This window comes from Vipera ursinii, assembly GCF_947247035.1.
Source record: "Vipera ursinii genome assembly, chromosome: 1".
NCBI classification, from domain to species: Eukaryota; Metazoa; Chordata; class Lepidosauria; order Squamata; family Viperidae; genus Vipera; species Vipera ursinii.
This window is the reverse complement of record NC_139512.1, coordinates 41,079,142-41,104,736: the sequence shown is the minus strand read 5'-3', so window position 1 is coordinate 41,104,736 and position 25,595 is coordinate 41,079,142. Positions and strand designations below refer to the sequence as shown.

Here is a 25,595-nt window from a genome sequence, read left to right as displayed (position 1 = left end):
ATATCAACAATCTCTGTGGTACTTCTTAACACGAATATATTGTGTCAAACATAAACATCCACGACTTTCTTTTTTGATTATGCAGAAATGTATTTTTAAAGTGAGTCTTACATTCATCAAAAATAACAAACTAATATGAATTTATGAATTATGCAAGCATGCATTACGGATGAACTAATACATTTTACTTCTGTCTAAACTTACAGAAATGGGAAAAGGGAGAAATATTTTTTCTATCAACATATTTACGTTGGACCAGCTTGCACAGGACAAAATTCCCACATTCATTTTTTTTCTCTTTGCAATGAAGAGATCTAGAAATGCCTCGTTAAAAATTATCAGGGTATGATGACCTTATATTCATTATCATACACTTGTCCTCCTGTTTTTATTTTTCCATGAAACTCTAATCATGTCGACTCTGGTATTTCAGTGTTAAAGAATTTTGCAACCAGTAACAATGTATTTATGAATTGGGTTTATAAACGTACCTGGAATTTCATTGGCTACAACTGAAGGAGGACTGGACTGATTACTGGTCATCTGCTGGTGATTTATCATATGACAACACTGTGGAACAGCATTGTTCACCATGTAGAGGGTATCTGGCACATTGGACATTCTAACCATCCGTAAACGGACAAGGTCAGTTTGTTCTACCATCATCTCATCCAGAAGTGACTGAAACAACAAAGGTAAAAGAAATGTTTTGCTCTAATGTACTGATATAAATACTAGATATAGCCTTCTTTTTTTAAAAAAAAAGTGACCCTATAATGGTAGATAAGAATAGATAATAAAATGTTACATTTCAGGAAGTATAGTTTTATTTCCTTTACATATAATTTTATATATTCTTGACATTAAACATGGGCAGCTTCTACTGTTATGACTCACCAATCCTTTCTGTTTCATGCACATCATTCAGATGACTTTGAATGGGCTCACTAATATTCAAAGAAGCTACTTTGCTAACGTGGGTCTTAATTCATCAATCTTACAAACACAAACCACCTGCACATTAGCTGAAATACTGCTGATAACCAAAAATATCAAAGGATTTCACTGTACAAAGAACAAAGGTTGCAAAAAAAACAACAACTCTTCATACAAAATTTGCATTACAGTACAAACTGTCTTGAATAAGTAACACACAAACAGAAAACGGTATCAAATTTCAGATTGTACGACCATTCTTGGAAACTGAATTGCATCAAAGATCTGGACTATCTCCCCTTGCACCTCTGGTGAGCAGAAAGCGGCTGGGAAGCCTTTCTCCTTCAAAGCTGTCTGTAGAAGAAGACATTCACAAGGAGTGTGCAGTTCTTTCTCTTGTAAATAAAAGTACGCAGTCGCTTCCTGTACACGCAGAAGGAGGCTGAGAGTCACGGCTCAGTTCTGTTTAGGGAGAGGATGTCTTCCTCTGTCCAGACAAGCTGGAAAGTCTCTGCAAATGTGTATATGTGTATGGGGGTGAAGGGGATGGAGCATGCTCAGGGAAAACTCAAAGAGATGAGAAGAGATTAAATCAATCTTTCAAATGTGTTCAGCGGGTAGAGTGGAAGAAAAAATCTGAAATCCTGTTGTTGTTGTTTTGGAGATACCAGCAATAAAGAGATGGAAGCTTGTCTACCCTCTAATTCAGAGGTCCCCAATCCCTGTTCCGTGGACCGGTACCGTGGACTGCATGCCAGCAACCAGTCTGCACAAAAAAAGCAAAGCCCCATCCGTGAGATGCAGGCAGCACACAAACCCACACACACTCCGGTCCGTGGAAAAACGTTTTTCCACGGAACCGGTCCCTGGTGCCCAAAGGTTTGGGGACCTCTGCTCTAATTTATCAGATAGTCATATACTGTAAAGAATCCTTAGTGAATCCAGGATGAGAACCTGGAAAAAGGAAGACTTAGTATTCAGCAATATTGACGTCTGCCTGCAGATGTCTGTTAAAGCTTTCAAAGTCATATTAACCTAGGTACTTTTGCACTTCCAACTCATAATAAATTTTAAATACCATTCTGAATATAAAACAGATGAGTTACATGGCAGGCTAGGTAAACCGCAAGCTATGAGATGGATGGCAGCATTAATACATCATTTTACCTTAGCCTCCTCCACATACGGTGAGAACAGCCTCGGCCTCACATAAATTCCGGCATTTTTTTGTCGCAGCCACACATTTGACTTCCCACCTTCTGCTGTTGGCAGCATGTCCGAAGGAGGTGTACTAATGAGACCTCTCTTCATCTTTAAAAGAAAACATCACATCAGAAAGGTAACAATTATTTTTAAGTATAAAAGAACAAACCATGTAGGGCTTGATGATAGTCACCAGTAAAGAATAGAACTGTACCTATACAAATTTAAAAAAACCCGAGAATCACAGCATGTAGCCCAAAGCTTCCAAAACCACAATAAATTTTATATAATGATCTAAATCAGGGGTGAGAGATCTGTTCTTTGATGGTGATCTGTTGATCTGTTAGATATCACCAAATGAACAAGCCCCCTGAACCTGACTGAACTCTTCCCAGCCCATTTTTTTCTGTACTTTTCTCATGGACAGCAGCATAAAAAGCTGCAGCAGGATTCAAAGGAAACTTTAAAATATACTTACTGAATCTGTCAGTACTTCGCTACTCATAGGCAGGATGTGCTCAGTGCGGACGAACGGTAAGAGAGGGGAAAGGATTTCTTTTAATTCCTCAATATCAAGATCTCGCCTCTTTACACCACGCTTGTTCACACTATGAGCCGTGCCACTCAATAAATTGGGTTCTGACAAATTAAATAAATTGTTTTACTTATGTGTTCTAATATTTTTAAAAGAATGATTAAAGGCATATTTATTCTAAATTTTTGTTATTTTTTACTTATGAACATTACTTACAGTAGTGGCCAAAATTGTGGAAACCTTTTGGGAAAAGTATACATTTGAGGTTTGATGGCTAATAACACCACTTTTTTTGGAGCAGTACCATAAAATTATATATTAATGGAAAGATAATTCAATCAAGAATGTAATGCAATAACTTTTATGAAGGATTTGCTATTAGAATAGCAGTTATAAAGAAGAAAAGTGAAACATGTAGAAAAAACAAGATATACAAAAATTATTACCATAGAAAAAATGAGATATACAAAAATAATCACCATGACAGTTAATACTTAGTTGGGTAACCTTTAGCATGAATTACGGCCTTACAACGTCTTCCCATGGAGTGAACCAAGTCCTTTAGTTCTGCAGCTGTTATAATGTAAAACCAAGATTGAATGATTGCTTCTAAACTGTGTTTTATTGCTGGGTTGCTTCTAATTAACAAGTTTCTTTAGTTGGCTCCATAGATTTTCAATTGGGTTAAGGAAGTGGTGGCGAACCTTTTAGAGACCGAGTGCCCAAACTGCAATCCAAAACCCACTTATTTATTGCTGGGTGCCAGGTGGGCGTGGCCCACTGGGTGGGTGTGGCTGTGGTGGTCATGGAAGATTGGGTGGGTGTGGCCAAGGTGGGTATGGTCACCTCAATGTTGCTCGTGGGGAGGGACACCTGTGGGGTTGGGCAGGGTTGGGGGAGCTGCAGGAGGTCTCTGGCAGGTGGGGTGGTAGGCAGGAGAATCAGGAGGTGAGGCGAGGCAGAGTGGGGGTGCCATTGCCATGGGGCAAGGCAAGGGCTGGAGCAGCTGCTGCCTGACACCATCGGCCCCCGCACACAGAGGCCAGCGACCGCATGGGGGCCAACGGGGTCCATCAGTAGCCACAGCCTGCCGGCCCCTTGACAGGTGCACTCTGGGGCTCCGCAGCCCGTCACCAGCAGTTCAAAGAAGCCACCTCTGAGATGGATGGTTGGCCAATAGCTGAGGAGGTGATGCAGTGGTTCGTGCCTTGGAAAAGGAGAGCATGCGAGGCCAGGAGGGACGGGACGGGGGAAGGGAAACCAGCCGTGCCGGGATGCATTCAGCCACATGGGATTTCAGCAAATTAACAGGCAGCTGGTTGAAGAGAGACAGTTGCCACCCGTGCCATAGGTTCGCCACCACTGGGTTAAGGTCTGGGCTATTCCCAGGCCATTCCAGCAGTGGAATATTATTATCTTGAAACCACTTTTTGCACACAGCAGCAACATGACATGGAGCTGAATCCTGTTGAAATATAAATGCTTCATTGTCTTGGAAAATATCATGTGCAGAAGGCTTCAGTTTGGGCTTAAGTATTGCATTAATGTATTTTGGCCACTTATATTCCCATTAATCACACAAATTCTGCCCACACCTTTTGATGTCATACAACCCCAGATCACAACACTGACTGGGTGTTTCACGGTACACGTAATGCAATCAGGATGCAAATCTTCTCCGATTCTTCTCCTTATGTATTTTATGCTATCACTACAAAACAGGGAGATTTTGGTCTCATCACTCCAAATAACACTGTCCCATTGTTCCTCTGTCCAGGTAACATGGGTTTTAGCCCAGTTTAGTCTTTTCAACCTTTGTTTGAGAGATAGAAGTGGCTTTTTTCATGGAATTCTAGAGTTTAGGCCAAATTCCTGCATTCTGCGCCGAACAGTCCTTGCACTCAACTTCACATTGCATTGTGCCATTTCATCTTGCATACACCCAGATGATTTTCTTCTGTCACGTAGGCACAGTCTCTTAATTATTCTATCATCACTTGCTGCTGAGCACCTTTTCCTGCCTTTACCAGTGTGGTTTTGTAGTGACTGAGTCTCCTTTTACCTCTTCAAAACTTAGAAATGCCACCTTTGGTTAAGTTTCCAGCAATTTTTCTTCTAATTTCTTTATAACTGTAGCCTTGTTCACTTAATAATACTATTTTATATCGCTTTCTGGGCAACCAGTCAACTCTTTGCACCATTACTTTAATTTTATTACGTTTTACAAGCTCACTAAATGAAAGAACACACACAAAAAATACAACCAACTTGATAGTGATCACATAACACACTGACAAATGTCCTCCTCTCAGCTTCAATACATGACATCAATAACTGAATCCTACTGTGATCTGATTGGCTCATTGCAAAACAAGATGACACCTGATTGGCTCTCTAAACACTCATGCTCACTGGCTGCCGGCATCAACTTCCCTCCGCCCTGTGCATTCCCACAAAGAGGGCCTCCTCAGGGTGCCACCGAGCAGAGAATGTTGATTGGTGGCCCCCAGGGGGAGGTCCTTCTCTGTGGGTGCCCTGGAGCTATGGAATCGGCTGCCGGTTGAGCTCCGGATGGCACCCGACCTTCGCTCCTTCCGTCGCGATCTGAAGACACTCTTATTTGAACAAGCCGGCCTGGCCTGATGGGGGATGGGTTGGGTTTTTTGGTCATTTTTAACATTTGTATTTACTGTTTTTAGTCGGGCATATGTTTAATTTTCTTTTAACTTTTGTATTTTTGTATTTTTTATATATTTGCCCTGTTCACCGCCCTGAGTCCTTCGGGAGAAGGGCGGTATATAAATAAAATTATTATTATTATTATTATTATTATTATTATTATTATTATTATTATTATTATTATTATTATTATTATTATTATTATTATTATTATTATTATTATTACAATCAGATGAAGGAAAGCTACCTGATATCAACCTAAGCAAGTTGTGCTTCCTATTTTCTGATTATTTGGCTATAACTTTTCATAGAATACAGATAACTGAACAAACTTTGTTGCATTACATTCTTGATTAAATTATCTTTCCACTGATATATAATTTTATGGTACTACTGCCCCCCCCAAAAGTGGTGTTATTAGCCATCAAACCTCAAATGTACGTTTCCCAAAAAGGTTTCCACAATTCTGGCCACTACTGTATATGAAATTCAGATCTCGGACTAGCTTACCGTAAAATTAACCCAAATAAAAGAACTTCTATATATATTTTTAAAAATGCTATTGTTAAAGTTTTTCTTAATGGCTTTAGTTTTTTTAATTTGGGTTAATTTTTACTGTAAGATGATCTGAGACCTATTGTCATATAAGTAACATTACCGTTACTTACATATAAGCATGTTCCTAAAACAGAGATGCTAGAAGCTAAAATTGAGGTAACCACAGGGACTGGAGTTTTCCACTTTTTTGCCCTTTGATTTTTGGAACAGTATTGTTTTCCTTTTGTTTGGAAAGCTTTATTAAGCTTATTTTAATGCTCATCGTACAGTTTTTCTGACTTCTGAATGAGTGGAAGCTCTGCTGACCAGAAAAGGAGTTCTGGGAGACCCATGCTGATTTATACTTTATTTAGGATTTTAATGTCATAACATCTTAGAATTGTTTTGTCATCACTGCAATATACGTTCAAAGCTGACACCATCCATAACATCGAACAACTCAAAGAAGCAGTGCAAGATTGGAAGATGTGGGAAGACATGACCCATAGAATTTCCAAGAGTCTGACATGACTGAATGGATATCATCATCATCATCATCATCATCATCATCATCATCATCGCAATGTACAGTACACCGGTCAAATATATGGACTACATTTAAATGTGGTGGTTTGTTAAACTGGACTGTCAGGTATGTACTGAGATTTTTCCTTCAATATTCTAATTTAAAGAAAAAGCATGGTACAAGTAGTCCTCGACTTAAATTGGTCATTTAACATTATGACATACTGGAAAAAAGTTATTTATGACATGTCCTCTAAGTTATGACTGCCGGACCACACCCATGATGATGTAATCCCATTTTGGGTGCTTAGCAACCAGCTTGCAACATCCCACAGCTAGATGCTTATGTTTTCTGACTTTTTTTGCCATTTTCTGGCAAAAAACACCAATTAGATAAAATGGATTCACACTTATGAATTTGTGGTTCACTTAATGAACACATGGTTTGTTTAACAGCTGCTGTGACCTGCTTAACGATGATCATAAAAAAAGTACAAAATTGAGTCCAGTCAGGTGGTGCCTCAACTTATGATCGCAGTGACTTATGACCAAAATTCTAGTACCAACTGTGGTTGTAAATTGCGCACTACTGTACACACACTTATTAGCTAGTTAAACTAGCTAGCAAAACACACACATACAAAACATAAACAGATGAAAATATAAAGAATTTCACTGCAACATATATCAATGTGCCAAAAGGCCCGGCTACGTTCTGCTGCTCTTAATAGACAGGGTACTCCCCTAGGCAATGGTGATATCACCAGCAAATCATTTCACTAGGAAAGCACTTCGGTGCTTCTGACATACAAGTATTAGTAGTATTGTAGACAAAAGTGGATAGAATGAATGAATGAATGAATGAATGAATGATGAATGAATGTCAGCTTCCTAAGCACTGCATTTCATACTAAAAAGCATGTTACAGTCAGCATTTAAAAATTAAATGAGAATTTCCTTAACAATGAAACATAGTATCTATTAAACACCTACCTCGATCTGCAATTCTTTTTATTAACTGATGTTCACCCCATTTCACAAGGTATTTCAAGATATCTTGTTCACTTGCCTGTTGAAGAGGGATTTAAAAGCATAAAAACACATAGTCTGAGGCCAATCCACAGAACCATCAAATTAACTTTTAGGCCAAAAAGTGCTTATTCTAATGAAGTTTAGATTAATAATAAATTACAGCCAATTAAGCTCCTTAATTTCAAAGATTTATAACACAATATTCTATGTTGCTCACTGCATTTCAGTCAAATTCCTAGTTTTTATTACTAGTACTGCTAATTCTATAAAGGAAATTTGTTACAGTATTCTACTTTTCATTACATGTACGTGTGTGTAAATTGTGTGTCTTTAAATGCAGATGGGCTGCTGAATTTTGTCCTGATTGGTTTGTTCTCCTATATATTTATGAAGTGATTCTTTTGTTTCTCCAATATTGAGGAATTTAAAAGACAAAGGCATTTAAAACACAAAGGCCACTCTTTTGAGGACAGCGAAGTCCACATTTTGGACAGACCACTGGTTTGAAAGAGGGGTTAAAGAGGCCATCTATGTCAAAGAAGCAGTTATTACTGCATGGAACCAGCCTCGTGTTCCCTCCCGAGCCGCATAAGCTAGCCAGGAGGGGCACGGATCCAACAAACAGGTGGTGGTGCTCAGTCTCCCCATGATCCTGTCCACATCATCAGGGGAAACAGGGTCGAACTCAGTCCAGATAACGTGCTCAAGACTGCCTGATTCCTCCACATCAGACTCTGCCCAGTCACAGTCCAGGCTGGTCCGGATCCGAGCGATTTTGTCCGCCAGATGATGACTAAACTTCTCGGCTCGTCCCTGCAAGGGATCCTCTCTCACCTCCTGGTTAAGGAGGGAGCGAGTCACCCTAAACAGGGTGGCCGGGCGATTATCTGCGGACGCGATAAGGGCGGCAAAGTAGTTAGACTTCGCCGTCCTTATCGCCGCAAGATAAGACCTTATAAAGGTTCTTAACTGCAATCGGTCGGATTCGGATCGGCTGGATCTCCAACCGCTCTCTAGACCTCGTCTCCGACGCTTCATCTCCCGGAGCTCCACAGAGAACCATGGGGCCCAACGGGATCTGCGCCGGGTCAGAGGTCGCGTGGGTACAACGCAGTCAAGTGCCCTGGTGGTAGCCGTTTCCCAGGCCTCCACCAGAGCATCGACTGGGCTGTGGGTAAGGGTGATAGGTATAGGCCCAAGCGCCCTCTGGAACCGATCAGGGTCCATTAGGCGCCTGGGGCGGAACCACCTGGTCGGTTCCGCCGCCCAGCGGCGGGGGGTGGCATAACGGAAAACCAGCCTCAGGAGGTGGTGATCTGACCATGACAGAGGGGTGATGGACGGGGAGCCCCCTCCCAGATCATCCAACCACTGTCCAGACAGGAATACCAGGTCGAGAGTATGATCCCCCACATGAGTCGGGCCCTCAATAACCTGGGTCAGGCCCATGGCTGTCATGGAAGCCATGAACTCCCGAGCTAACTCCGACGACCCTCCCAGTGACGGCAGGTTGAAGTCACCCAGGACTATAAGCCTGGGGAACTCCACCGCCAACCCTGAGAGGGTGTCGAGCAGCTCAGGCAGGGCTGTTGCCACACAGCTGGGCGCCAGGTATGTAAGCAACAAACCCAACTGAACCCGAGAACCACATCTCAAGAGGAGGGATTCACTCCCGGCCATCTGGACAATGGTGGCCTCCTGGGGACACAAAGTCTCCCGAATAACCACTGCCACCCCACCACCCCTGCCCTGAGCCCAGCACCCGGAAACCTGGCGGGCATAACTCGGTGAGAGGCACCCCTCCCTCCGAACCCAACCAAGTTTCCGTGATGCACGCTAGATCCGCACCTTCCTCCTTGATCAGATCATGGATGAGGGGAGCTTTGTTAACTACGGATCTAGCGTTAAAATAGACCAACCTGAGCTCAGGGGCCTGATCACCCACATCCCCGGGTAAGAGGGTGCTAACCGGAGGGTCGGAGCGCGCCACTGCTCGGAGATATAGGCGGTGGTGAGACCCCTTCTCAAGAAGCCTGCTTTGGACCCGGCTGCTTTAGACAACTACCGTCCAGTCTCCAACCTTCGCTTTCTGGCGAAGGTTGTTGAGAGTGTGGTGGCGCATCAGCTCCCTCTGTTCCTGGAGGAAACTGATTATCTGGACCCGTACCAATCGGGTTTCAGGCCCGGACACAGCACGGAGACGGCATTGGTCGCGCTGGTGAATGATCTCTGGAGGGCAAGGGACAGGGGTTGCTCCTCTGTCCCGGTCCTATTAGATCTCTCAGCGGCTTTCGATACCATCGACGATGGTATCCTGCTGCGGCGTCTCAGGGGGTTGGGAGTGGGAGGCACCGTGTTACGGTGGTTCTCCTCCTACCTCCAGGGCCGCTCGCAGTCAGTGTTGACGGGAGGGCAGAGATCCGCCCCGAGGCCTCTCATTTGTGGAGTCCCTCAGGGGTCGGTTCTCTCGCCTCTCCTGTTCAACATCTATATGAAGCCGCTGGGCGAGATCATTCGTGGCTTCGGGGTGGGGTATCACCAGTACGCTGATGATACCCAACTTTTTCTTTCCACCCCGAACCAACCCAGTGATGCCCTCTCCGTGATGTCCCGGTGCCTGGAGGCGGTTCAGGTCTGGATGGGGAGAAACAGGCGTCTCAATCCCGCCAAGACTGAGTGGCTGTGCATATCGGCATCTCGGGTTAACCAAGTTATTCCACCTCTAATGATGGGGGGTGAGGTGTTACCCCCCGTTGATAGGGCTCGCAACTTGGGCGTCCTCCTTGATTCACGGCTCAATTTTGAAGATCACATAGGAGCCGTGACCAGGGGGGCTTTTGCACAGGTTCGCCTGGTGCGCCAGTTGTGTCCCTATCTGGACCGAGACGCCCTACGCACAGTTACTCATGCGCTTGTGACCTCCCGTTTGGACTACTGTAACGCTGTCTACATGGGGCTGCCCTTGAAGACCACTCGGAGGCTTCAACTGGTGCAGAATGCGGCCGCGCGAGTTGTAATGGGGGTCTCCCGATACTCCCATGTAACACCTCTACTCCGCGAGCTGCATTGGCTTCCGGTTGCCCTCCGGGTGAAATTCAAGGTGCTGGTTATCACCTATAAAGCCCTACATGGCCTGGGTCCGGGGTATTTGAGGGAACACCTGCTGCCGGCATCAAACGCCCTTCGCCCAGTGCGCTCCCACAGGGAGGGTCTGCTCAGGGTGCCGCCGGTAAGAGTTTGCTGGCGGGTGACACCCAGGGATAGGGCCTTCTCAGTGGGGGCGCCTGCCCTCTGGAACCAGCTGCCGGTGGAGCTGAGGACTGCTCCCGACCTCCGATCATTCCGCCGGGGCCTGAAGACCTGGCTCTTTGAGCTCTCGGGCCCAGGCTGAGGAGACATTCATTTTAATTGGGGTTTTTAATAGTACAGGGTTGATTTAATATTTTTTTAAATTGGGTTTTAACTTTTGTATGGTTGATTTTTAACTCCCTGTAAACCGCCCTGAGTCCTCAGGGAAAGGGCGGTATATAAATGCAATAAAATAAATAAATAAATAAATAAATAAATAAATAAATAAATAAATAAATAAATAAAATTGCACAGCCCTCTCTCAACAGAAGGGGAGGGATATGATATTATCTTTCTACTCAGGTGACTCTGATGACACAGATAAACCTCCAGGTGGCCTCAACGACTCTCTAAAAGAATGCAAAAGCCCAGCTGTCCACAAGAAGTATAAATCCTTCCATTCCCCACCATCCAATCAGAGCTAAAGAAGCTTCTTGGATGAGAAGTGAAATGTTTTCAAAGAAAAACAAGAAACTCCACAGCTGCCTCGTGAAAAAGCACCTTTGGGATAATTATGACCTGGATGACTGAGAATCTCCATAGACAAAGTATATGAACCAAAGTTTCCAATTTCCATGCTATATAATCAGAGCAAAAAAGCATACAAAGATGAATTTTTCAAGGTAATATTTAATGCAGAGGAGAGGCTTTTTTTGAACTAGGTAACAATTATCAATGGAGTTTTCTTAGTTTACTGAACTAGAACAGGAGTGTGGTCGAATGAAAAGTGGTCAAAATTAAGGAGATTTAGTACCTTTCTAACAAGAAAAGTGTATTTCAATGAGGAGCCTGGGTTTCCCATTCTCTTGCCACAAATATATGTTGTTAGTTGTGAATCTACTATATAATTTCTATAAACCTCTGAAAAGGCAAGACCAAAATTAAAGCCTAAAAGAGTTTCACTTAAAATAATTTGCAACTGCTTCTAGGCTATTATTAAGCTTTCAAGCAATAGTTTATATTGTCAGTTTGGGCTGGGTTATATGCCAGCAAAGGCGAATGCTTTCCTTAATCACTACCTCTGCAAGCAACTTGTGTGTATAAATACCAGAAGAAGGAAAGAGGAAGAACCCGTTCTGCACATAATAATTCAAGCAAGGTTTTGCTGCTTCTTCTGTTTTTCTCCAGTGGTCAAAGCTTTGGGATCTGCATGCTTCTGTTCCATACCACTAGTAAGAAAGCATGATTCGGCACTTAATAAAACAATCGAATAGGAAGAAACAATTACCTGTAAGTAGTCTGACTGGATAGCAGTTTGCAAGTGGTCTTTGCAAAGTTCATAAAAGACATCTGAAGTCATGACTTGGGAAAACTCCTCACAGAGGAAATGCAGTGCTTGGCGGTGTACCCACTTGGAGCCATAAGGCTGGGAGCTCCACTTGAGAATGGCAATTAAGGTTTCCAGTGAGATGCTCTCGGCAATAATATCCTCACAGCCTACACAAAGAACACATGCCGTTTAATGAGGTTTACATGTTCAAGAACTGCCATTATTCAGCAGAAGTTGTAAGTAAAACCACAACTGTCTTTTTAAGCAAAGTTCTTTTAAAAACTGGCCTGCCAATATCTGTTACTTATATAGCTGCAATAGGCACAGTGTCTCAAAAGTAACTACAGGTAGTCCTCCACCACAATTGGGACCAGCAACTCACTTAAGTGAGGTGGTCATTAAGTGAAACTGTGACTGTGCTTATGATTTTACTTCAGCTTTCTGTTGCTTTGAAGGCCTGCCTAGGTTGTTAATGTGAGAACTGCAGAGTTACTTTTTCATCACTGTTATAACTACAAATGGTCACCCTACGCTTAATGAGGACTTCTTGTAGTCAAAATAATATTCTAGAAACAGCAGTTTAGTAACTTTGTAAGGATTCCCCCCCCCCAATTACTATCAGAGATCATGTAACCAAGGAAGTTAAAACTAAATCCAGATTCCACACAAATGGAGTAAATATAATGACTGTGCCTCCTATGGGGCAATTTAAAATATCCATCTCCATCCACACGTGTACACACATGTGCACACACACACACACACATTTTTCCAGGATTCCAAATAAGCCAAATCATCCACATAACAGTTTGTTTTTCACAAAACCATATTAACCAGTAAACATAATTAAAGAGTTGTTTTGGGTAAATGTGCTTAGTAGATTATTATGTACAATCTATATATTACTGAACTCTTGATTCCTGTAATCTTTAACTGGGTGAAATGGTACACTATATAGTGTAACACATTTTCAACTGAGGTACTTCAAATGGGCTAGCTTCCAAAATGTATCCAAAATCCAGAGCCCATGATTCCTCCGGAAATGAAAGTTGTCAAATTTTATAAAACATTCTATGATATAAATAGTATTATAAAGCAGTTTATGACATAATATAAAATGTCATAAAACATTTCCTGTGCTGATGTTTGACTATGATATACAGTTCAGCATGAGTTATTTTCAAGGCAGACATATATCTGAATGTATCCCAACTTTTCCAGTGAAGGCTGTATATTAGAAGCTGTGTCACTGTTGAAGACACGGAGGAATCCAGTAAGGAAGCACCCTTGAAACGATGACTCAATGGGAGGGAGGGAGGGAAGGAAGGAAGGAAGGAAGGAAGGAAGGAAGGAAGGAAGGAAGGAAGGAAGGAAGGAGAGAGAGAGAGAGAGAGAGAGAGAGAGAGAGAGAGAGAGAGAGAGAGAGAGAAAGAAAGAAAGAAAGAAAGAAAGAAAGAAAGAAAGAAAGAAAGAAAGAAAGAAAGAAAGAAAGAAGGAAGGAAGGAAGGAAGGAAGGAAGGAAGGAAGGAAGGAAGGAAGGAAGGAAGATTCCCAATGTTCACTGCCCGCTTCCCACAAGGAAATTCAATGGGAAGCCAACAGGAAGTTGAACATTGCTCCCATTGCTACTGAATTTTTTTGCCTGCCTGCAGAGGTTGTGTTTCTCTGTTTAGGTAAGGAAGTATCTCTGAAACAATGACCCAATTTGCTGTTGAATAGTAAAAGTACATTTTAATGCCCACTTAACGCTTGAGTAGAGCTAGGATTTGTTACGGCAGAAAACATGTCCAGTAGAATCAATAAGAAACAGAACAAAGAAAGTTAATGTTTTCTTAGCTATTTAATTCAGCAATCTAACCTCCCCATTTCCCACATGCTGCCTGTCTAGACTTTAGGATTTGGCAGATGTAATCCTCCACAGATTTGCCTCTATTGCCAGGAGAAGCATCTTCTACAGTCAAGCTGAGCTCTGCCTCCAACACATATGTTCCCACCATTAGCTGCAAGAGGCAGATTGGTCCATTTCTCCATAAAGAACCTAATTTTGGATCCTCAGCTATACCAATATGGAATAAATCACCACTTTTTCTGGGGAAATCAAAACATGGGTCACAAAGCAAAAAAATCAAGGTTCACTGCAGTGCTTTACTATATAAATAGTACTGTGCTGGAGAACTCACTAAAAGGATAATGAGAGCTGCCCCTCTAAACCTCAGAGTGCCCCCTAAACCAAAGAGATGCACTGATATTTATATATTTCAGAAAAAGGGGAAATGATGCATGGATAAATATATATATATATATATATATATATATATATATATATATATATATATATATATATATATATATATATATATATATGTAATAAACTAATAAATTTCAGGTTACCTAATATCATTCTGCTGTCTACTATCTTCAAAGGAAACAATTGTCTCAGCCAGAAGAAACAAATCAAAATTTAGGGTGCCAAATGTTAGCAAGAAGATTTTATTCATTGGCATCTTGAGGATAGATTTATAGGTTGCCAAGGGAATGTTCTGGTAAGGTTTACAACAGGCTGGGTGTGGAATTAGATGATAAGCCAGCCCCAAGGCTCTTGCAAATTTCTTATGTTTCAATTTGATTTGAATAATCCCATTCAACTGAAAACTTACAGGTAGTCTTCAGCTTATAACAGTTCACTTAGCAACAGTTAGAAGTTACAATGCAACCCCTAAAATGTATTTACAATCTGGATTTGAGATTCCTCCCTCATGGTCATAAGATCGAATTTTGGGCACTCGGGAACTGGCTTACATTTACAGCCATGTGTAGAGACCCGTTCACATGACCAAGATTTATAATGTTTTTGCCTGATTTTTGGCAAAAACCACTGATTGCACACAATGGATTTGCTTAGAACTGCCACAAAAATCAGTTCAGTCACATGGGTGCCTTGACTTACAACCATCATAACACACAATGAAAATTCCAGGCTCCATTATTGTTGTAAGTCAAGGGCTGTATTTTCCTCCCAGTATCTTCTCCCCTTTCACTGCTTCACAGGAGGAAAAATTACTCTATGGAAACTTAACTGGCTAGGGAGACATCCAGGGAAGACATGGTGAACTCAAGAAGCAGAATTATTGACTGCAGCAGAATGAAGAGCTGGTAAGTAGATCAGCTCTTTGTAATTCCTCTCTGGATAAGGAGGATTTGAGATTGCCCAATTTGAGATTGTCCCATACAATTGCTTCTTGTAAGGAGAACATAAGGCAGAGAGGTCTCTGGTGGGTTTAGAGGAAACAAAGGAAACAAACCAAACCACAGTTGGCGCCTTCAAAAGGACATTGGGTTTGCATACTTTCTTTTTGTAATGGAATTTGTGGATGACCTTGGAGAACGAAAGGAAGAGATGCTACCTACCACACAATCAGACAAGAGATGTAGGAGCCCTTAGTTGCTTAACAGTCAGAGAAAGAAACTTAGGAAATCCTAATAAATCAAGCCATTAAAAATAATTACATTAAGTTTGTTCTTTCAGACCTGCAGGATTCTGTTAATATAGTTTACAATATAAGGAGTCCTTGACTTAAAACTATTTGTTTGTAAGCATTGAAAGTTACAATGGTCCTGAAAAAAGTGAGGCACGAATCAATGTGCAGTTGATTGATATATTCAAAAGAATTCAATTACAATTGACATAACTTATGTAAATATGCTAATAAATCAATTTAATATAATGAATGCAGAATTGTTAAATGAAAAGTGCCTTCTTTCATTCCCTCATGTTGCTCTATTCTTTTGTATATCACAGGGTGGACACATGGCTTAGGGGGGAAAAATAATTCCACAATCTTCAGATTTTACCTCTACAAACAAGCAAGACAATCATGTCCTTGTTTCTATTCTATACAAATAATATGGACTGTTTTTCGCTCTATTGCATCTTGGCCTTGAGATTTAGTCAAGTTGGCAGAACAAGAAGAGGCAGAAGATAATCCTTTTTCCCCCTTCTTCTGAATATGGAAATAGAATACTTTGGGCTCTTGAAATTATTCCTTATACCTGTGGTGGCGAACCTATGTCACGGATGCGACAGGTGGCACACAGAGCCCTGTCTGTGGGCACGCATGCCGTCGCCCCAGTCCTAGGCCTTCAGCTGGGTTTTATAAAACCTTTTCGCTTTAGGCTTCCGCCGCCATGTACCAAAAAAGAGAAGAGGTTCAATTAATCAATTTCAACTTCTCGTAGGGAAAAAAAAAGTTCTCGCAAAGTTGGAACTGATTGATTGAACTTTTTAGTCCCACCCAGTCTGCAGCTACCATTGCAGCCATGCCCACCCAATGGGCCACACCCACCCAGCACCCGATGATACATAAGTGGGTTTTGGGTTGCAGTTTGGGCACTCGGTCTCTAAAAGGTTCACCATCACTGCCTTATAGAGTAAAGTAATGATTCCTAAAAAATGTTTACTAAAGTTTTCAGGCAATAGCTTTACACAGGGAACACATGAACATAAATATTTTAAAAATTCTACACCAAATCTATGTAAATGTACAGCATTCAAAATTATTTAGAAGCAGATACAAATTTAGGTTAATCGTTTGTAGTCCTTCAAAAATCTCTTCTGCCTTGTCAGTCAAAACCTTATGTTTTGTTTTAAAACCATCCCTGATTACTTAATGTCCCTGAAGGCTAGCCAAAATCACTAAATATTTTGTATATACAGCACAAACACATTTCAACATTTAAATTTCAATTCAAATCATCCAAAAATCAATATAGTGCATTATTTTTAATTCATCTTTTACCAATGTGTTATCAGCATATTGGAAGAAAATATGAAGACTAATAATAAACTTGTAGGCTTTAAATCAAATTCAGTCTCATCCTTGTCATACATATTGCATTCTACACAAATTAAGCCAGTGCAGAATACAGAAATATGCCAAGCCCCTACAGACCTTTAATAAATAAGCTTGTCAAGCTGCAGAAATGCTTTTTCACATGGATCATTTCTATTAAAAGTTAGCAAATCACTAACCTTTTCATCTGTTCCCCACTTTTTGCGGGTACAGCTGTAATGAATTCTTTCACTAGTTTTGGATCTATGAACCTGAAGAGTGCTATGTCATCAAATGAAATTATAATTTAATCTATTCTTAGGTCTTTAGATTTTCTGGAGGCACTAGAAAATTGACAGAATATTCGCTCCTCTCTATGAGAAGCCCAAGCTGTTTTGTGAGTTATTTGGCTATGTTATAAATTAGGGTCCCTGGTAATAATACAATTGGACTAAGTAGTATGTTGGGCTTACCTATTTTTGCAAGTATAAATATACCTTTTGTGAAGGTGGGAAATCTTTCGATGTTGAGAGGCCAGAATTAACATTTTTGGATAGGGCCAGGGCAGTTATTGGTAATGCCATGCAGCATTTTTTTTCCTTCCAGACTGCAGGACATGGAATACGGAAATCACATTTACAGAAAGATAGATTTTGATTGAATGTTAAAAAAAAACAACCCTTCCCAATACCAAGAAGAATTCAACAACAGAACCAATTATCCAGGAAGATAATGAGTTCTCTTTCACTGGATGTGTTGACAAGGAATCTCAATGGTCATCTATGAAACATGTTTTAGTATTGATTCCTGCACTGGTGGAGGCGGGGTGGCGACACGGAAGTCCAAATGGCTCTTTCCAGCTCTATGATTCTAGGATGCTAAGACACAGCTCTAGGGTAAAAGACACAGCACCATCAAACCAAATTAAAACTAGCAAGAGCTACCATTCAGAATGTGTGTTAAAAGTGGGTAGAGAAAGCAGCAGCAGAATTTGCAAGCAGGGACAAAATCTGCCAATATTCATTAGTATTTGTTTGAAACCCCGCATTCCTGGAAAACAAACAGGCTGTTTCAGGGGGAAAAATAGGTCACTGCTTTCAAATGGCTTTCTGCTGGAGTTCAATTCCTTTGAAATGTCAATTATAGCTTAATGGTGTAACAGGACAAATCCTTGTTTCCAGCACACAAATATATTTATTCTACATCATGCTTACTGCTGAACATCAAAAGTAACACAAATAAGTCAGAAACAACAGCTTGAGCCTAAATGAACAACAATGAGAAGAGCAATGGTTTTTCAATCCCTGAATTGTTTTTTATTTCAATATTCGAGCCCTACTGGTCTTCAATTACACAACTGCTTGAAAAGCACTACTTTAATTCAGGCATATCTGTTTTTATGTATGTCTTAATGCATACATAAAAATTGGCATCATCCACTATGCTTTCTTCATATACTGTCCTTTGATTGAAGATGGTATGTGAAAAAAGAATAGCAGATGATGCCAATCCAGAAACTAGATACGTAATTTGTCTCAAAGCTTACTAAGCTTTGGTTATTTATTGTAAACTGGTAGTAGTAGAAAAAGGGCATGTACCAAAAAATGGGGGGGGGGCATTTTTGGCCTTGGGAGATAAATTGTTTGGGTACTGATAATAATTAAATACAAATATAATTATGTGTAGCATATGAAGTTCTCGAACTCCGGGAAGAATATAAAACAGCTGTCTGTTGTTAAAATAGTAAAAACAATAAAAACAACTATTTACAAACCTAAAACAACCTAGCTTTTGCTGGTACTGCCAGCATCATCAGGGTAAATGCTAGGGGGTGGGGAGTTTGTTTATAAGCCTTGTTGACTCAGTGCCCTGCCCATTGATCGTGTGATAGGGCCGCCCGTCCTAACTAACCGTAAATATCCTAGCTGTTCCGCATCTCCTTGTGCGTGTTCGTCCTATTGCTTTCGTTCTTCCTGTTGTTCCTTTCTTTGCCCATTCTACCTGTCAATCTTAACCTTTGTTGTTGTATCTCCTCCCCTGCCTTTTTTATCCTCTCAACCTGCCCTACCTGCATCCAGCCATGTTATGCTATTGTTATTCCATCTTCCAAGCGCCCCCCTCCCGCAATCATCATAGGTTGCGTGTCCGGGGTTGGCGCTGTATACGCCCCTATATTGTCATTCCCACCTTCCTTCTCTACTGCATCTGTCCATTGTTTACGCCCTCTGCCGTTCAATCCTGTCGATCTCATCCCCTCCGATCGTTCCTCACGTGTGGGTATATGCACATGCTGTGATGTCCTTCCCCCCTGTCTCGTCCGCATGCAGTGGATCAGAGTGGCTGCTGGATCATTTTCTGTCTTCTTGTGCTTTCTGCCTTCAGCAGGTTGCTCCTCGTGCGTAGGTGTGCACACGTGTTGTGGCATCCTCCCTCCCTGTCTCATCCGTGTTCGGTTGATTGGAGTGTTTGCAGGGTCATTCCTGATCTTGTTCCACTGTCCGCATTTAATCGGCTGTTGTTTATCTTGCTTCTCCTTTCTGCAGATCGCGCCATCCTCCTCTACTCATTGTTTTTCCTCCAGGGGTCCCTGCATTGCTCCACCCTCACCGATCTGTCATATCCCCTCCGAACTTCGGGTAGGGCATGCCCGTATGACTGTCTCGCCTCCCAGTTGTTCCTGTTTCTCCTCTCTTCATATGACCGATTCCACTCTTTCCAGTCGATCTCCGTTCTCACATGAGTGTACTGGATGCAATCCGCTCTGTCCCCACCCCTTTCGTGTTCAGCTGTCGGGAGTTATTGCAGACTCACTCCTCACCTGTTCCCTTATCCTGGTCTCGATGGGTTGTTGTTTCCGGCCTCCTTTCCCCCACATGGGTAGATAAATATAATTATCTGCAAATAAAATTCTTAACTTAAAAGAAGCATATATGTAGGGGAGAAAGCTCCTTTTAAATAGCTTAAATAATGATTAAGTTCATTTTTCATTTCATTTCTAAATGTTTGGGATACTAAAAAGAATTTGAGCCCTTATAATAATATGAATCTATTATTTTAGTCTGATTACTGATTTCTACTGAAAAAAAATCAGGATTTTAATTAAATCACATACATAGTCTTCCCTTCCTTCTGAACACAATTTTCTGACACAAGGATGGTGTCCACTCTTACGATCTTCCAAAGACAGGTAAAAACATGGCTTTTTCTGGAAAGGATTAATTATAAAAAGTGGTGTCATTTCCAGTTATGTTAACATTACTTTTAACATTAATTGAAATGAAGACTGAATGAGATTAAACTTTTAACTGATTACTATTACTTGCTGAATTTTATATGTAGGTGAACCCCATAAATAAAAGATTTAGTCTTATGTAATTGAAAGGGCTTAAAATGATCATTTCTCAAATATTAATATTTATAGCCCACCCAAATGTGCAATTCATTTTCATGCCATGAAGATAGGCTATTGCAATTTGGCCAATAAGTATCAGACTTTTTTCTTTTTTTAATTACATGATATCAAGATTGAATGAGGCAGAAAGGATCAATAAGGAAAAAGAATAAGAGAAGACTGCTTGTCTGCAGATACTTATTCTTCTATATTTGACTTCATAATCTGCAAATTATTAGTTTAAGAAATACCCTATTGCTGATTCCAACTCCTATACAGAAGGCATGGACAATTTAGAGAAGTTGTGGAGTTGCCACTAGAAGAGCATCTTGAATTGCAAAACAGAAATAATTTTAAGGTTCTCCTTGTATAGGTGAAATAAAAAAAAACTTGCAATGTAATAGAATGTGACATGATGATGTGATCCATTCAGCCGTGTCCGACTCTTCATTTCTCCACATCTTCTGACCTTGCACTACTGTTTTGAATTTTTCTATGCGCTGACTGGTGTCAGCTTTGATGGTGTACAGCCACCGTGTTCTTTGGTGGTCTGGTTTCCTTTTACCACAAATGCTTCCAAAGATAATTGCTTTCTCCAGTGAATTCCCCCGCATGACATGGCCAAAATAAGTGAGACACAGTTTTGTGATTTTGCCTTCTAGTGAAATATCTGATGTTATGCGCTCCAGGACTTGCTTGTTAATCACCTTTGCTGTGCAAGGAAGATGCAGGAGCCTTCTCCAGCACAGCTCAAACAAGTCAATTTTCTTCCTTTCTTGTCTGTCCAACTTTCACAACCATAGGTAGCTATGGAGAACACAATAGAGCAGACTAATCTACATTTGGTTGCCAGGCTGGTGTTCTTGCATTTTCATGTTCTGCTCATGTTCATTGCTGTACAACTCAGTGCAATCCAATGTTTTATTTCTCGGCTGCATTCACCACTTTGAGTGATCTGCGATCCTAGGAAAGTGAATTTTTGCACGCATTCTATTTCTTCACCATCCATTTCTATTTTGATGTTTCCATTCCTTGCACTGGTTATGAGCTTGGTCTTTTTGATGTTCAGAGAGAGGCCAAAATTCTCATTTTTTTATTTTCTTGATCAGATGTTCCAGGCGTTCTTCGGTCAGAATGTGACAAGATAATTTGAGTTTTGATTTTAAGAATGAAATAATGTTGAAATAAATGCTCGGGATACAAATTAAATTAACTTAATGTGCTAAAAATATTCTTATCTGCATCCCCCAATAGAACTAGGAAATATAAACAAAACTACTAAGTTGTGGTCGATAGTCGAGAAACTGGCACTCTCCACAATTTATATACTATTGCTACTATTTTAAAGCATAATCTTCTCATAACACACAGTATTTTCAGGATTTCTTCCAAAGAAAGGTATAGTAATTGTGACAATCATCAATGTAATTATTTTGACTCACTGTCTTACCCACTGTTTCATGTACATAAATCCTTGCTCTGCTGTACTACTCTGCACAAGTGTGAATGTGCAACAGTTACAGGACTCTACCAAAAATATCAAGCCATGTTCAGAAAAGGGTCAAAATATAGCCTAATGCAAATACTTTGCAGATCAGGCTAGTTATAGCTGACTGGGTACCTAGGTATCCACAGGGCCATATTCTCTGATCAGAATCAACCTGGCCTATTATGTCATCATGAAGAATATTTCACTAAAGTTTATTTTCAGAAGGCAAGAGGAGTTGACGAGAGATGGCTCTGCTTCTTGGTAGTAGCACCAGTTTTCTGAAAACCCGCTCCCCAGGGTCAACCAGTTCTTCCCTGACTGAGTGCAAAAACAGATGCTGAAAACAGAACTGTTGTGAAGAATGTGTAAAGTTGCTTGTTAGTGAAATGGGCAGCATATATATTTAAACAAACAAACAGATTGAGCTGTCTCTTTAGTATTTAATATTTGAGTTGTTATTTTACTGTTAATTTTTCTATTTACCATTGAGATTTTCAATTATTTTTCTTTATATAACGTTAATGATTAAGAATCATCTGCCTGTGACAGGGGTATCAGTAAAATAAATACTGAATTATATATGCTATTTATTTAATTAAATTACTTTGCTACCCATCTTATTTTGAAGTGCTTATGCTAGGTATAAGAACAAAACATTCAAATGACCTCAAAGGAATACTTAAGGATACAGTACTAAATGCACTTTCATCTGGAACTGCTTGAAATTAAGAGGACTTACTCTGTCTAAACGCCCTTAAGATTACACAATTTAGATCAATTTCTCATCCAACTTCTTGCATTACTCAGCCTCAATGTCTGCAGAAAAAATTCACTGAAAATGGAAGAAAAGCTGAGTTATCCTGTATCCTGCATTCATCCACATAAATGAACTTGTATGTGTAAATACAAGTAAGGAAATGCCTCTGACTCAGAGACTCTCTGCAGAACCAGATACTTAAGCCATGATACCAAGCAATGACAAAGGAAAAACAAAATGAATAAATAGATATAAACTGAGAGCTATAATCAGATAAATGGAAAGCAGTTATAGGTGTTTTGCTTTTAAAGACAAACAGCCTTAAATTGTGAAATTAAAACAGTATTTCTACACTGCAAGCCATAAGCATACTATATGGATATTAAGCAATTACATAAAAACATATTATGAAGGAAATATATTATGATAGGTTTTGATTAGAAAGTCATACGGTATAGGCAGGCCTGCCTTTGATTTGCTATACTGTTGTCTTGTGTATATAATAAGGGTAACGTAAAGGTTCCCCCGCACATGCGTGCTCATCTCCGTTTCAAAGCCGAAGAGCCAGCGCTTGTCCAAGGACGTCTCCGTGGTCATGTGGCCGGCATGACTAGACGCCAAAGGCGCACAGAATGCTGTTACCTTCCCACCGTAGTGGTCCCTATTTTTCTACCTGCATTTTTACGTGCTTTCGAACTGCTAGGTTGGCAAAAGCTGGGACGAGTAACAGGCGCTCACTCTGCTACGCAGCACTCGGGATTCGACCTGCCGAACTGCCGATCTTCTGACTGACAAGCTCAGCATCCTAACCCACTGAGCCAGCACGTCCCTTGTGTATATAATACTGTCTATTAATTTTGCTATGTGCAAAATCCTGATTGGTCCGGTATATTACTGGCAAGGAAAGATACCATGACAGTGTTTCCAAAAATAATTTGCTAGTCAGGTAGTTAAATTCATTAAAAAAACAATCGGAGACCTTGTATTCTCAAGCACGGCCAGTATCTCTGCAGGCAGCTACCACTGGCCTTATGAGAAAATTTACTTTCAGTTCACTGAACTTCTAGTTCAAAAAGGAAGAGTTTCCAATACAACTTCAGAAGCAAATGCTGCATACATATAAAACTACCTCCTATCTTTTCTATTGAGAAATATATTGATAAATATTCTGACACAGGAAGAAACCAAGAGATTCTGAAGGTTGTAGCATGAGTTAGAGCTCCTTAAACACCTGCATCTGTGCTTTTCAAAAATGTACAGGAAATCCTCACTTACCAATGATAATTGGGACCAGGAACTCCATCATTAAGTGATGCAGTTGTAAGGTATGATGTTCCATGACTGTGTCAACCTTTTTGCATTGTTGCAGCATCTGATAATCACATGATTTCTATGTACTACTTCCTGCTGGCTCCCCCACTGACTGTTTATTGGCAGCCAAGGTTGGAAATGGCGATTGTATGACCAGAGGTTTAATGCAGAATGAGATTGCATAGAAACAATGCGATCCAGGGCCTTTGTCAATGCCCATTCCAGACAGCACCAAGTGACTCAGTTAAATCCCTATCGGATCCTCAAGAAAAAACACCGAGCTACTACTGGAACTTCACAGGGTCCATTAGTCTCTGGGATAGTCCAATCAAGTGGGTCCTATTTCTTTAAGGGGGGAGAAAGCAGCAAGTAATCTGACTATGCTGGAGGTTGAAGGTAATAGCCTCCACTCTCAGACCATCACACAACTGCCCCAAAACAGTCTCACGTGTGGCCGCTGCTACGTACTGAGCTCTCAATGGATCAAATCCACAGTTTCCCCCCGATTGCGATTACTTTTACGGAACAATCTTCCTCCTCTCCTAAATGCAGTACCCTGAAATTAGCTTTGTATGAAATCAACTGTCTATTCACATAAGCAGTTTAATATTAGATTGACTATTCCAGTTAACACATCCCTTCTTCTTTAGCAAATCAGAAAACTTTGTATTTTATTTGGCTATTTTATAGAAATGAAACCAAAATCCTTCCATCCCCATCATCTTGGTATGGGTTTTTAAACAAATATCTAGCAGGTGAATAAAATAAGAATGGAATAGATGCCGTGTTTACAATAATCTCAATTGTTACTATTTGTAGACTAATTTCAAAATTCCAAGATTGTTAGTATAAGAAGCATTTCTTCAAATTACTGATGTACTACTGATTTAGAAACTGCTTTTCATAAAAGCAGCAATTTGATGACTACAGAAAAATTCAGAACACCTGCAGAATTAGAACTGGAAGTGAGATGTTATTCTGAGCCAAGAACCTCAAATGAAATGCCATTCTAAGCTAAATTATTTTCAATATTGCTGTTTTCCTTAGCATTACTTGAACATGCTTCTCTGGTTCTCTTGACTTTAAGTCATCTGGGAAACTATGATTGGCAGCTTCTTCAAATGCCAGAAGTATACCATCTGAATAAAACATTATATATAGCAAAATCTGTGATCCTTTATTGCTATTAGGGAAACAAGAAATAGACAACACTAAACATACGCTTGAACTAAAATTACTAAATTCATAAAAGATCACCTTTATACTCAGTATTGTACTAATCAAAGGTTACTTTGAAATTTCTTACTCAGAAGTCACTGCCTCCAGATGTGGTTATGTCCATCAATTTAAACAGTTTCAAGACCAGACAAATTAATAAAAAAGGTTTGGCAATGTATGCTAAGGGGACGCGGTGGCTCAGTGGGTTGGGACGCTGAGCTTGTCGATCAGAAGGTCGGCAGTTTGGCGGGTCGAATCCCGACTGCCGCGTAACAGAGTGAGCGCCTGTTACTCGTCCCAGCTTCTGCCAACCTAGCAGTTCGAAAGCACATAAAAATGCAAGTAGAAAAATAGGGACCACTACGGTGGGAAGGTAAGAGCGTTCCGTGCGCCTTTGGCATCTAGTCATGCCGGCCACATGACCACGGAGACGTCCTCGGACAAGCGCTGGCTCTTCGGCTTGAAACGGAGATGAGCACCGGCCCCTAGAGTCGGAAACGACTAGCACGCATGTGCGGGGGAACCTTTACCTTTA

At 40.7% G+C, this 25,595-nt stretch overlaps 1 protein-coding gene across 1 annotated transcript in view; it reads right to left on the bottom strand.

Annotated features, from left to right (window-relative positions):
• The window catches only part of BTBD7 (BTB domain containing 7), an 80,353-nt gene that overhangs the window by 12,703 nt on the left and 42,055 nt on the right, over window positions 1-25,595 (bottom strand). Inside the window, exons 4-8 of the mRNA XM_083366746.1 lie at window positions 12,024-12,232; window positions 7,409-7,484; window positions 2,618-2,778; window positions 2,104-2,247; window positions 492-681 (exon numbers count right to left, since the gene is read on the bottom strand). Coding sequence (XP_083222872.1) covers window positions 492-681; window positions 2,104-2,247; window positions 2,618-2,778; window positions 7,409-7,484; window positions 12,024-12,232 — 780 coding nt within the window. The remainder of the gene's footprint in view (window positions 1-491; window positions 682-2,103; window positions 2,248-2,617; window positions 2,779-7,408; window positions 7,485-12,023; window positions 12,233-25,595) is intronic.